General features: G+C 39.8%; 1 protein-coding gene across 3 annotated transcripts in view; it reads left to right on the top strand.

Moving 5' to 3' along the window:
• Positions 1-14,062, top strand: part of dnai1.2 (dynein, axonemal, intermediate chain 1, paralog 2) — a 238,483-nt gene that overhangs the window by 34,347 nt on the left and 190,074 nt on the right. For 2 of the 3 annotated variants that reach the window (XM_069924099.1, XM_069924098.1), the window contains exons 4-7: positions 222-302; positions 3,405-3,531; positions 7,645-7,745; positions 12,402-12,515. In XM_069924099.1, the coding sequence (XP_069780200.1) occupies positions 222-302; positions 3,405-3,531; positions 7,645-7,745; positions 12,402-12,515 (423 nt within the window). Of the gene's footprint in view, positions 1-221; positions 303-484; positions 581-3,404; positions 3,532-7,644; positions 7,746-12,401; positions 12,516-14,062 lie in introns of those variants that run through there. The other variant, XM_069924097.1, reaches the window with a different exon arrangement.

The raw sequence follows: 14,062 nt of genomic DNA, 5'->3' as shown, positions 1-14,062 counted from the left end.
ATTTTAATAAGTATATTGCGATCATAATGGAAAAAAAAAATCACAAAAAATCTCTTTCCACTTTAGAGAAAAGGTTCTGGATTGATTTGATTTGCAATAACACACAGTATTGCTGATTGTCTAATATATGCTCCATTTGAGCCTAACTCTCCATTGTAATTTGTGATCAGTGCCTTTTGCCATTTACTTGAATTTTAATTACATTCTGCTTTTTTGTTTAGGAACTGAAGGAAGAAATTACTCGTGTTCTTACAGCAAACAACCCACATGCTCCTCAAAACATTGTGAGATACAGTTTTAAAGTGAGTCATAAAATTTATTAAGTTTTAAAATTTATTGAAGAAAAGTCTGTGACAACCCACTTACCAGCAAGCAAACTAGCCTCCAAAATGGCAGATGTGTTGTGGAAAATCACACAGGTTTTTAATCAGCTGATGACATCACTGATGATGTCACTTGCTGTCCATGTGACAGAAGCAGTGATGTATGCAAGCCTGGAAGTGTCAGTCTTGTACTAGACAATACATTGACCCCCATGTAGAAGTCAACTTGACAACATGTGCACTGACATCTAACAATAGTTAAGTATAGAACTGCTTTGCTACAAGCCTATATATGTTTTGAGTTGATTATGGCCACAGTTTGGTAGAAACAAGAATCCTCATGCTTAACAGTTATTCTTTCACTAAAAAGCTGTCTTTTTTTAATTTACCTTCCATTGTTTATCAATGCAGTGGTGTCTAAATTGAACTATTTAGCACCTTTTTTTTGGTACTATGTGTGCCAATTGTTTTTGAATTGCATTAAGGGATTAGGGGTGCAGAGTTTAGCCTACATTTTCTGCTTGGTAAATTGAATATCAGATACATTCTGTAAATAATCATTGTATGCAATTGTTGATATCAGATACTGTAAGGAAGCTGGTCATTATTTCATGTTGGAAATGTTGGAATCTGCACTGTAGGATTTGGGCAGAGTTCCCCTCATGTTCTTTGGTACTTCATGTGCTTTCAGCAGATCTCCTAATCCAAGTGCATCCAATTATGCATATTCATCAGTTGAAGGCTGTCCCTTCTCTTTTTCCCCACCTGCTTCCATCTAACTACCATATCCCTTCTTGCCTGGTTCCTGCCAGCCTATTCCTCATTTCTCCCTTTGGTTATTACCCCTGTATACTCTGTCCTGATACAGAAAGTCAACTCAAAATGTTGACCACCTCTCTGCCTCCACAAATGCTGCCTGACTCACTGAATTCCTCCAGCATTTTTTTTTCCTGCAGTCTACAACATTTGCAGTTACTAATCTTTTCTTAAATCCAGGCAACATCCTGGTGAAACATGTCTGTAGTCTCTCTAAAACCTCCACATCCATCCTTTTAGGAGGCAACCAAGTCTTGTAATAATTCACCTGACCAAAGTTTTGTACAACTACATCGTAATATCCCAACTTTTATATTAATTTTCACAAACAATGAAGGCATGCATCCCAGACATCTTCTTTACTTCTTTCTTTGGCTTGGCTTCGCGGACGAAGATTTATGGAGGGGGTAAAAGTCCATGTCTGCTGCAGGCTCGTTTGTGGCTGACAAGTCCGATGCGGGACAGGCAGACACGGTTGCAGTGGCTGCAGGGGAAAATTGGTTGGTTGGGGTTGGGTATTGGGTTTTTCCTCCTTTGCCTTTTGTCAGTGAGGTGGGCTCTGCAGTCTTCCTCAAAGGAGGTTGCTGCCCGCCAAACTGTGAGGCGCCAAGATGCACGGTTTGAGGCGATATCAGCCCATTGGCGGTGGTCAATGTGGCAGGCACCAAGAGATTTCTTTAGGCAGTCCTTGTACCTTTTCTTTGGTGCACCTCTGTCATGGTGGCCAGTGGAGAGCTCGCCATATAACACGATCTTGGGAAGGCGATGGTCCTCCATTCTGGAGACGTGACCCACCCAGCGCAGCTGGATCTTCAGCAGCGTGGACTCGATGCTGTCGACCTCTGCCATCTCGAGTACTTCGACGTTAGGGATGAAAGCGCTCCAATGGATGTTGAGGATGGAGCGGAGACAACGCTGGTGGAAGCGTTCTAGGAGCCGTAGGTGATGCCGGTAGAGGACCCGTGATTCGGAGCCGAACAGGAGTGTGGGTATGACAACGGCTCTGTATACGCTTATCTTTGTGAGGTTTTACAGTTGGTTGTTTTTCCAGACTCTTTTGTGTAGTCTTCCAAAGGCGCTATTTGCCTTGGCGAGTCTGTGTCTATCTCATTGTCGATCCTTGCATCAGATGAAATGGTGCAGCCGAGATAGGTAAACTGGTTGTCCGTTTTGAGTATGACAGAGATATCAACCTCTCCCCATGCCTTTCCACTTTCCCCAAGGGATCACCCCCCCCCCCCATGTCTCCTTGTCACATCACTCCTTTCTCTTCCACTATTTCCCCATTTCCCTCCACCTCCCCCAATTGTTCTCTTTTTTTCCTCTCTCTCTCTCTCTCTCTTCCCCCATCCCCCCCACTATCTGGTCTTTTATACTGCTGACACATCTTATCAGATTCCAGGACTGGCAGCCTTTGTTGTCCTTACCACCTACTCCTACATGTATGACTTGTCTTCCTTCACTTAACTCTTTGTTTTTTTCTTGCCTCACTTCTCACTCTCCATTTTACTGGCATTCACCAATCTTCTGCCTATGTCCATTATGCTTCACCAATTCCACAGGGACACCACACCTCCCACCCTCTCCTGTTTACACTCTCCTCTCCATTTCCAGCCTTGATGAAAGGCTCTGGCCCAAAACACTAATCATTCTTTTTCTCCCACTTGTGCTGCCCAACCCACGGAATTCCTCCAGCAGACTACACATATCTTCAGATACCAATGTTTGGTCTCTCCTGCATATCTCCAGTTTATTATCTTATTTACTTGTGTAACTTCTTTCAGGCAGAATTAATTTGCACCGCAAGGTGTCTTTTTACATCATTGCTCCAAAGGTTCCTAACTTTTAATTTATGTTTTTTTTTGCAATTGACCTTCCAAAGGGCCACACCTCACAGCTGTCTATATTAAGTTCTATTTACCATTTTTACACCTACATTTCCAACGGGTATCTTTTGACAAGTTTCTTCATTAATGAATACAGAAGAAACTTTCCATTTCATTCCTTCCTCTTTCTTTCTTATTTTCTGAATTGGCTAGTAAAGCAGATAATATAAAAACAAGTTGTCAGTTGATTGGTCAAGAATTATTTCAATTCTTCCTTTCTCTGCACCTGTGTTGCAGCTTCTATTTTATTCTTGGTGTTTTTCTCGAATATTTTGATTGAAACTTTAGTCTTTAATTAATTTTGGTTGATAAAGGGATTATTTGTTATGTTACAAGATTTGCTTGAATTCTTAACTTGCCTTTCTCTTTTATACTTAAGGAAAGGGCATACAAACAGGTGCCATTAATTAGCCAAATGGCCATTCATTTCTCATTGGATGGAAACCTAATACACAAGGACTCAGATGAAGCAAAGCGGCAAATGTCCAGATGGGAATTCTCTGAAGGTATGTGCAGTTCTTTCTTTCTAGGTTCAATTACCAAAATAATTTAAAATATTCATAATTGGGAGAACCAGACAGCTGAGTTACTTAGTATACAGATTTTTTTTTTTAACATAGATTGGTCAAAGGCATATTTATTAATGATTTTTTAAAGCATGAATAAATGAGATTTGGCATTGTTAATATAGTACCAAGAGACCATTTATTCACACCAAAAATGGACAGCAGCTCTGCATTGTGCTATACGTAGCCAATTTAATCTCCCATTGTTTACTTATGGTTTCCATTCAACTTTGTGCTATTTATGGGAAGTTGGAATAAGAATTTCAAGAAATAGGAAAAGAATGGGCCATCGAGCCCATCCAAGCCTCCTCTACCATTCAGAGTCAGAATCAGAAAACAAGTCATGAAATTTGGTGTCAGACAAGATCATGGCAGAGCTGGTGAGGTAAGGGCAGCTTTGTGTTGCTTTGAACTGTTGTAGAAGCCTTGTCTATCCTTTTAAAAAGATTGTTAAAATATTGAGTTGGATTTAGTGGCATGAAATTAAATATTCTTAAAGACTTTATTTTATGATGTGCTAGTGCAAAAGAATGTCTTGTAAAAGTGCTAACAATCCTTTTGTTCTGTCAGAGAGTTTATTATTAGTGTATCAAGGGAAGATTCAGGAGTCTGATAAGTTAGAAAGACACTGTTCTTGAATCTTGAGGTGCTGGTCTTTAGGCTTCGATATCATGCCCAAAGCAGTGAGAAGAGATTATGTTCTGGGTGGTGGGGGTTTATGGTTTTTATGATTTTAACAACCTTCTTGAGGGTGTGCCTCACATAAATGTCTGCAATGAATGGAAGGTCAGAGCCTGGGATGAACCTGGCTATGTTTGTAACCTTTTGCCTGTATCTGCATTCTTAGTCACTTGATTTGCCAAACCAGGCTGAGATGCAATCAACCAGTATACTTTCCAGAAGTTTGATAAGAGTATCCAATGACATGCTACATCTTAGATTCCATTGAAGGTATTAGTGTTGGTGTGTCTTCTTCATGGTTCAATTGATGTGCTGGCTCAAGGAGAGGTCTGATATATCGACTCTCTGAACATGAAGGTTCTGACTCTCTCCACCTCGTGGTCCCCTGGCTTCTTCCAGAAAGCAAAAATGAACTTCCTGGTCTCAGTGATTTTGAGAGTACCATGTTCTGGCAACACCCACCAACTTCTCTGTTGCCATCCTGTCTCATTATTTCCTGTTATTCAGCCATCAGTAATGGTGTCATCGTTCTAGTTCTAGATTGAGTTGGAGCTGAACTTGGCTATGTAGTAATGGGTGTACAAGGAATAGAACTCTACCAGTGTTTGTCATCTGCTAAGCACATCGTTTTGGGGTGCACCCGTGTGGATGGTAGGAGAGGAGGATGTGATGTTGCTGATCTGCACTGACTGGGATCTGCCAATGAGGAATAGAGTCCCAGATATTTTAGCTTGGTTATGAGTTTTGATAGAATGATAGGGTTGAACACTGATTTGTAAATATTGAACAACATTGTGTTGCAGGTGTTCTTATGGTTTAGGTGACTATCACTGAGTAGAGTCCAGCGAGATGGAATCTGCCATTTCCTGCCTCATTACCCACTGTAATTAACAGTTTGTGTGTCTCTACTGACCTAAACAGGATTGTCTCTGCAAAACTGCAGCAGGAATAAGGAAATTAGAAACCTAAATGTGAAAGAATAGAGAAACATTTATTGTCAATGTAACTATTTAAGAAAATGTGGTCAATGAATTGTACTTAAACTTCAACTCAAGTAATCCTCACAACTGTTCTTACATCACCGTTCAATTGTCTTATTTAGCATAGCTTTCTGTCATTGTAAGGGGCAGGTTGTAACAAGCCCCAATGAATTTTTCAAGGAGGTAACAAAACAAATGTATAAGGCTATGTTATATGGATTTTAGTAAGGTGTTTGGCAAGTTTCCTCATACTAGGCTTATCAAGATGCATGGGATCCAAATAAATTTGGCTGCTTGAATTCAAAAGTAGATTGACTGTCAAACAGCACACACTCCGTGACGTGTCCTGGTGGAATTTGTCTTAGATTCCTGCTGCTTATGATATTTGTAAATGATTTGGACAATGAAGAGAAGGGGTGGCTTCATAAGTTTGCATATGACGTGAAAGCTGGGCTGTTTTAATAGTTTTGAGGATTGTAACAGGAGCTGGATGGAGATGTGACTGTTGGAGTTTAATCCTGAAAAGTGAAGTGAAACATTTTGGAAGATGGATCTTGAAGGTGGAATACTTTGTTAATGGCAGAATTCTTAACTCTGTATATATTTAGATCCAAGTCCATAGATTCCTCAAGGTTTCTGTGCAAGTTGGTAAGTGTTTAAGAAAGCCTATTGTGGTGATATGTAATTACACCACTATGTCACCAGGGGTCACCTCGGTGACCTTGTATTCAAGGCAGTCCAGAGCTACAGTCGAGCCTTCCAGGTTTGACTTGCAGAGAGACCTCTTAGTGTACATATTAGTTTATTAAAGCTGTCTTATACTCGCACTGCTGTTGTGGTTATTGTCAGCACACCTATATCTGGGGTTGAGTTCAAGAGCCACGAGGTAATGTTGCACCTCTAGAAAACTGGTTAGACCACACTTTGAGTATTACATTCAGTTCTTATTGCCTCATTATAGGAGGGATATGGAGGCTTTTGAGAGAGTGTGGAGGAAATTTACTGGGATGCTGCCTAGATTGGAGCATGTCCTTTTGAAGAAGGGTTGAGCTAACCTCTTTTTTTTCGTCAGAGCAATGGAGGAGAAGAAGGAACTTAATAAAGGTATACAAGATGATGAGAGGTTTTGATGGTGTGGACAGCTAGCATGTTTTTCCTGGGGCAGGAATGGCCGAAACCATAGGAATTTGGTTTAAGCTGAGTGGAAGAAAGTTGAGGGGAGATGTCAGAGGTAGGATTTTTACATAGATTGGTGGGCACCAGGAACATATTGCTGGGGATGGTGATGGAGCCTGGTACAATAGGGACATTTGAAGGACTCCTAGATAGCTACATGGATGTCAGAAAAATGGAGACTAAAGGGGAAGGAGGAGTGATGAGGAAGAGGTTTATATAGTTTACACCACATTGTGGTCGATTGTTGTATCTTCTAACCAACTCCACTATTCACAACTCTACCAGTTTTTAATCCGATCATCTAGATTTTCATGTCAATAATTTGTACATTTTACAAATAGCAGCGGTCCTAGCACTGATCCTTGGAGACCACCAGACCTAAAATCATGTAAATACCCCTCCAGTCCTACTACTACTCTCTGTCCTCAGTTACCAAGATAATTTTCATCCATGTTACCAACTTAGTCAAAACCCTTTGATCTCTGATGCCGCCTACCATGAGGGACTTTGTCAAGTGCTTTACTAAAATCCATGGCCATCCTTATCAATCATCTTCATCACTTCCAAAAAACAATCAAATTTTGAGACAGGATAAATCCATGCTGAATTTCCTATTTAGTTCTTGTCCCCAATTGTGAGTAATTCCTGCACTTAAGAATCCTTAACAATCAAAAATTGCGGATCTAAAATAAAATGGAAAATACTGGAAAAAAAAACACCATAGAACAGGCAGCATCTGTGAAAAGAGAAACCAAGGCAATCTTTCAGATAAAAGATTCTTGATCAGAACTGAAGAGAAAAACTAGTTTTAAATTGCATAAAATATGGTGGAGCATAGGGCAGATTTGTCATGGGATAAGTTGTAGAGGTCATCCAATTTATGGGGGCAGTTAGAGAGAGGGAGAAAAAATAGAGTTGAAAGATAGATAAAGTTGAAGAATTTGACATTGAGTTAAGAAGAATGCAACTTTCTTGCACAGAAGATGAGCTATTGTTTCTCACATTTACATTGGGCCTCATTATAACAGTACCAAAGGCTGCAGGTGAAACAATGAGAGTTGGTGTGCATTCGTTTGTGTACGTTCCTCTCATCACATAAGGCTTCTAACATAGCACTTTATAAATACTGATGTGGAAAAGTCCACTGATACTCTATTATCTTTAGGCCACTGATTAAAAGTAAACATATTCGAGCCTTTCCTATTCTGTTATCTAGAGGAAGAACCTGAAGCAACCTCAACACCCATTGATGTTATTCCATCTGAAAGTGCAGAGAAGATAGATATAGAAGATGCTGAAGAACTTGCAGATGCAAAGGTACAGGCATTTGATTTGAACAATATACATGCACTTATTCATATTTAAATGTAATTATAATTACAGGTTATACAAGAATTCTATGTTATTGAACGAGCTTTTGATAATCATTTATAGATATCAGGGAAAAATAAAGTATCTGTTTTTCTAGTTTCTCTTGGAACAAGCAGAGATTTGTATACTGTCATATAGAATGCATTTCTTTGTTTCAAAATTGTTCTTGCAATTAATGTCAATTTTATATGATTTTGTAATAAATGCACGGCATTCCTCACATTTCCTCACCAGAAAGGTAGATGTAAATGGTCTATTAGCACGATTTGAATAATAACAGGCAAGTTTTCCCAAGATTCTGATCAACATTTAGTGGAACAGTTGGAATAGTGGTTAGCGCAGCACCAGCGATTGGGACCGACCGGACAAAGGTTTGAATCCTGTGCTATCTGTAAGGAGTTTGAATGTTCTCCCTGTGTCTGTATGGGTTTTCTCTGGGGGCTCCAGTATCCTCCCATTGTTCAAAATGTACTGGGGATGTAGGTTAATAAGGTATAAATTGGGTGGCATGAACCCATGGGCTGAAATTGTCTTTTACCATGCTGGATGTATAAAAATTTAAAAAAAAAATATTAAAAAATTATTCCTTAACCAGTTAGAACTCTATGAATTGTTGCTTGTAAGACGCCTGGAAGAATGCACAGAAACTATGCCAAAATGTTATCTGGATTGATTCAAGGTTAATTTATTGTCATGTAATGAAAACAGTGTAATGTTGGATTAAATTATCTTCGTTATCAGCAGAAATTGCCGGGCACGTTCTTACAGTCAGAGATCAGAGGAAGAGAACCAAAAGAGAGGACCCCCCCCCCAAGTCACTGAGTGTTCGTGAATTAGTCTCCTGTGCTCCCACAGCCTCTGCATTCACACGGACTCCAGACCAAACCTTCGGCAATCCCAGCTCCAGATCAAAACCTCCAACATGATTAGGAAGCTTTCAGTGCCCTCAGCACTCTTTTGCATGCCAGTTATGATACCTGGTATCCAATCAACCAGTCTTGAGCCAGTGCCCAGCAATCTGCAGCCTGGTGTGATTTCTTTCACTGAAATTTCCAGCAGCTCACAACCTGCATAGGTCCTCACCTTGAGTTACTAATAGCTCATTGTCTGTGTGTTCTTTAGCTGCAGAGCCCCTCACTGGTCCACAGGAAACATGCAAAGAGTTGTAGGAAGTCAGGTAAACAAGCAGTGAGGTCATGGAACCTATACTGATTAAAGAGGAGGAAGTACTTTCTGTCATAAAGCAAATAAGGATGGATAATTATGCAGGGCCTGATGAGATATTCCCTCAGATCTTGAGGGAGGCTAGTGTAGAAATTGCAGGGGTTCTGACAGAAATATTTAAAATGTCCTTAGCCATGGGTGGTACCAGAGGATTGGAGTGTAGCTCGCATTGTTTTGGCTTTTTTTAAAAAGCTCCAAAAGTAACCCTGGAAATGATAGACCTATGAGTAGTAGGTAAATTATTGGAAGGTGTTCAAAGAGAACATATATACAATTATTTGGTTAGATAGAAACTAATTAGGGGTAGTCAACATGTCTTTGGGCAAGGTAAGTCATGTTTAACCAAACTTGTAGAGTTTTTTGAGGAGGTTACCAGGAAAGTTGATGAAGGAAAGGCTGGGGATGTTGTCTATATGGATTTTAGTAAGGCCTTTGACAAGGTCCCACATGGGAGGTTAGTCGGAAAGGTTTCAGACTCGAGGTATTCATGGAGAGGTAGTCAACTGGATTAGACATTGGTTGGATGGGAGAAGTCAGAGAGTGGCGGTGTATGTTTGCCTCTCAGATTGGAGGCTTGTTACTAGTGGTGTGCCTTAGGGATCAATACTGGTACCATTGTTGTTTATCATCTATATCAATGATCTGGATAAGCAGATTGAAGGTTATTGTGCACAGCAAAGAAAGTTTTCAAAGCTTGCAGAGTGACCAGCTGGAAAAATTGGCTGAAAAATGGCAGGTGGAATTTAATGCAGACAAGTGTGAGGTGTTGCTTTTTGGAAGAACAGAGGAGTGTGGTAGAACAGAGGTACCTGAGAATACAGATATACAATTCCCTGAAAGTAGTGTCACAGGTAAATAGCATTGTAAAAAGAACTTTTGGCATATTGGCCTTCATTAATCAAAGTATTAAGTGTAGGAGCTGGAATGTGATGGTAATGTTGTACAAGACATTGGTGAGACCAAATTTGGAGTATTGTGAACAGTTTTGGTCACCTCATTACAGGAAAAAGTGCAGATATTTACTAGGATGTTGCCTGGACTTCAGAAACTGAGTTACAGGGAAAGGTTAAATAGGTTAGGAGCATAGAAGAATGAGGGGAGATTTGATAGTGGTATTTAAAAATTATGATTGGGTGGGGGGATGAGTAATAGACAGAATAAATATAGATAGGCTTTTGCCATTGAGGATAGGTGAGATACAAACCAGAGGACATGGATTAAGTGTGAAAGGGGAAGCGTGAAGGGAACTTCTTCATACAGAGTGTGGAATGAGCTGCCAGCTAAGATGGTGAATGCAGGCTCAATTTTAACATTTATGTAGTATTTGAACATGTACATACTTGGATGGAGAGGGCTATGGACTGGGTGCAGGTCAGTGGGACTAGGCAAAAAAAAATGATTTAACACAGACTAGAAGGGCCAAAGGGTGCTGTTTCTAAGCTGTAGTGTTCTATGGAAGCAGCTGAAAGGTACAGGGTGGAATGGGTCCTCAATGATTTTGCACACCCTCTTCAGACTACAGTCCCGGTAGATCACGTCGATGGCGGGGGAGGGAGACTCCAGTGATCCTCTCTGCCACTTAAGATTTATTATAGAATAGTTTTCAACTTCAAACCAAGTCATACATGTGGAAACAGACCCCTCAGCCCAATTTGCCCAAGCCTACCAAAATATGCCACCTACGCTCATCCCATCTATCTGTGTTTGGTTCATAACCTAAACCTATCCATGTCTCCATTTCAATGTTTCTTGAGTATGGAAATACAGTACATTTTATTTGGAATAATTGATATGGAGATGATAAGCAGCAATGGGCCCACACATGAACCCTATGGCACACCACTAGTCACAGTCCTCCAGTTTAAAAAAAAAAAAAAAATCTTCTACCATCACGCTCTGCTTTATACATTGAACCCAATTTTCTATCTATTCTGCTCTCTCTCCTTGAATTCCATGCAATCTAATATTCCAGAGGAGTCTCTCATGTGGAACCTTGTCAAATGCCTTGCTGAAATCCATAAATGCAACATGCACAGCTCTGCCCCGTCAACCTTTTTGGTCATGGGTTCAATGAGCTCAAATAGATTTGTGGGATATGACCTCTCTTACCAAACTGTGCTGACTCTACTGAATCATCCTTTGTCCATCTGAATGCAATCAAATATTCTCCCTCAGAATGTTCTCCAGTAACCTATCAACCAGCTGCCCTTTCTGTGAGCCAGTATTGCCATAACTGATCTTTGTCAAAACAAAGATCTGGAGATCTATTTTAAAATGCAAGTGTGTAGTTACTCAGATTTCATCTTCTTCACCTTGTTAATTATGGCCATAATCTCTCCCAATAATGCTTTGAGGTCTTATTCTGCTTTATTCTTTTAATCTTTTCACCTGGTAAACACAAAAGCAAAGTGACATTTTTATAATTTTTGTCATCGTCATTTGAAATGTTATCCTGCAGATCTTTCATTTGTCACTCGTGTATCTGCAGAATATCATTTCATTTAATAGTACTTGTCAATTTAATTTTATAGTTTTGGTTTGCGTTCCTAATTATTTTGACCAATTCCATTTCTTATTCCTTTTAGTCTCACTTGCATTCTTTGTCCATGCACTGAGTGGATGACCTTTTCTGAGTTTTACCTTTTTGATATTTTCTTTGATTTCATCTAGTTTGTTTTGATGGTTTGTTCTTCTGCTGGATTACCTGGATTCAAATGATAAATTAAGAGATTGTTGTTATTGGAAGAAAGTGGCCCGATTTTGTTGAATGGCAGAACTATTACTCAGCATTTGCCTTTGATATTTATTTTTATTACGTCACTCGAGCATGAAAAATGATAACAAAGCCAGCCTGAACCACATCAACTTTGTGTCGCTAAGGAGTTTCAAATCAATGAAAATGCGATACATTTTTTTCCTTATTATAAACATACATATAACAATAGCTTGCAGATATTTCCAATGTACTCACTGACTTAGTTATTCCATATGATTTAGGTATTAAAGATATTTTTGAAGGACAAAGTTTGTGAGTGCTTGGGAATACACCATCAGTAAGGTTCCCTCCAAGCCCCACATTCTCTTGATTTTGAAACATTTCTCCTTAACAGTGCTGGAATTACTCACCTAAAAGTAGAAGTTCCTTACCAATAATATTTGCCACAATTCATGAGGGCAACCTACCAACCCTTCTCCAGGAATCAATGATGATACCTGAGTTGCAATATCTGCAGTGTGTCTCCTGAGTTATAATTTTTAAATTCATTGTTTGTTTCTAATAAAATACTATGCAATCATAATTTAAATTTAGTTCATTGTTTCTAATTCATTTTATCTGAAATACAATCTTTTTATGTGGGTTTATTGATTATTCTGCAGGCAATGGAAGAGGAAGAAGAGAAGGAAGTAATTAAACCCAGACAGGAGCGAAAAATTCCCAACCAATTCAATTACAGTGAAAGAGCTTCGCAGACTTTCACCAACCCTATGAGGGTAAACTTCATTTGTAATCCGAACCCTTCAAAAAGCTAAACCTTCTGGGAACAAGAATGCAAGCAAAAAGTGACTTATAGTCTCAGTTAATATATTTTAAAATGTACTTTTAGCATTTAGAGTTATAAGTGACTGCAGATGCTAGAATATGGAACAAAATATGAGCTGCTGGAATGTCTATGGATGTAGCAATCTAGGCTGGGAGGTGATGAGTGGAGACAACAAAGGGCTACAGTTTATGGAATCTAATAAGGAAAGAAAGTGATGAGTAGAACCAGATAAGGGAGGGATAGTTGGAAAATGGAATCAGTAGGTGGAAAGGGATACAGGACCCAATGGGTTGAATACCTGGATGATAAGCAGATTGAATTGGATGAGGAAATTAAACTGGGGGCTGGAAAGGGGGATGTAAAGAAGGAGGAGTATGTGAGGACCTGAATAGAACAAAAGGTGGGGGGGGGGGGGGGGGAGAGGGAGAGGAGAAGAGAGAGATTTGTTGAATTTGGAGAATTAATTGTTTATGCTATTGGGTTTTAGACTACACAGATGCAATATGAGATGCTGTTCCTCTGGCTTGGGTTTGGCATCACCATGGAGGAGGCTGATTGGTCATTTTGGGAAGGGTGTTAAAATTGCTTGCATCAAGCACTCAAGATTGCCATTGTGGAGAGAGTGCAGATGATTGACAAAGTAGTCTCCTAGTCTGTGCTTGGTCTCATTGATGTAGAGGAGGCCATATGAACAGCACTAGAAGCAATACATGAGGTTGGAGGATGTCTATGTCCTCACATTCTGTGGCTTTTTACATCTCTGATTGGCAGTGAAGGAGAACATTTAGGGAGAAAGTACCTTGGGAGGAGTGAACAGGGAGTACGGAGAAAATTGACCTGATGGAAAGCAGAAATGAGTGGGGAAAAGAAGATGTGACCAGTGGTGGAGTTGCATTGTTGCTGGCAGAAGGAACAAAGAATGATATGCTGGATATGGAGGTTAGGAGAGTGAAAGTTAGGGACCAAGACAATTCTTTTTTTTAATGGGCTGAGCCATCCACATCGATGCAATAACCAAGAAAGCGCATCAGCGCCTCTGCTACCTCAGGAGCCTGATGAAATTTGGCATGTCACTTGCATCGCTCAACAACTTCAAAACAAGTACCTACCAGGGTGGATCTTTATGAGCTAAGGGAGCCTTCAAGAAATTGCAGAGGCTTCAGCTATTTTATCCCTAAACCCACCCCCAACACCTTCCCTCTCTCCACCCCCCCCACACACCCTGCACTTACTGCTCCCCGCCTTTATCGATTCAATCTATTACTTCTGTTCTGAAAAGCAACCAATATATTGGAAAAAAAAAACTCATCCCACCCTGACCACCACACAACCACTATCAAAGTTCTTAATGAGCATCAAAATAACAAAATTATACTTTATTTTGCTCCATTCCCACTGAACTGCTGTACACTTTTATACTCTCTTAATCATTGAAATATGTATATGTCTAACAGCACTCTCTCAAAACAATCTCTATCATTGCATCTTGGTAAATGT

This window comes from Narcine bancroftii, chromosome 3, assembly GCF_036971445.1.
Source record: "Narcine bancroftii isolate sNarBan1 chromosome 3, sNarBan1.hap1, whole genome shotgun sequence".
Taxonomy (NCBI): domain Eukaryota; kingdom Metazoa; phylum Chordata; class Chondrichthyes; order Torpediniformes; family Narcinidae; genus Narcine; species Narcine bancroftii.
The sequence above is the reverse complement of the archived record's forward strand: the minus strand, read 5'-3'. Positions and strand labels throughout refer to the sequence as shown.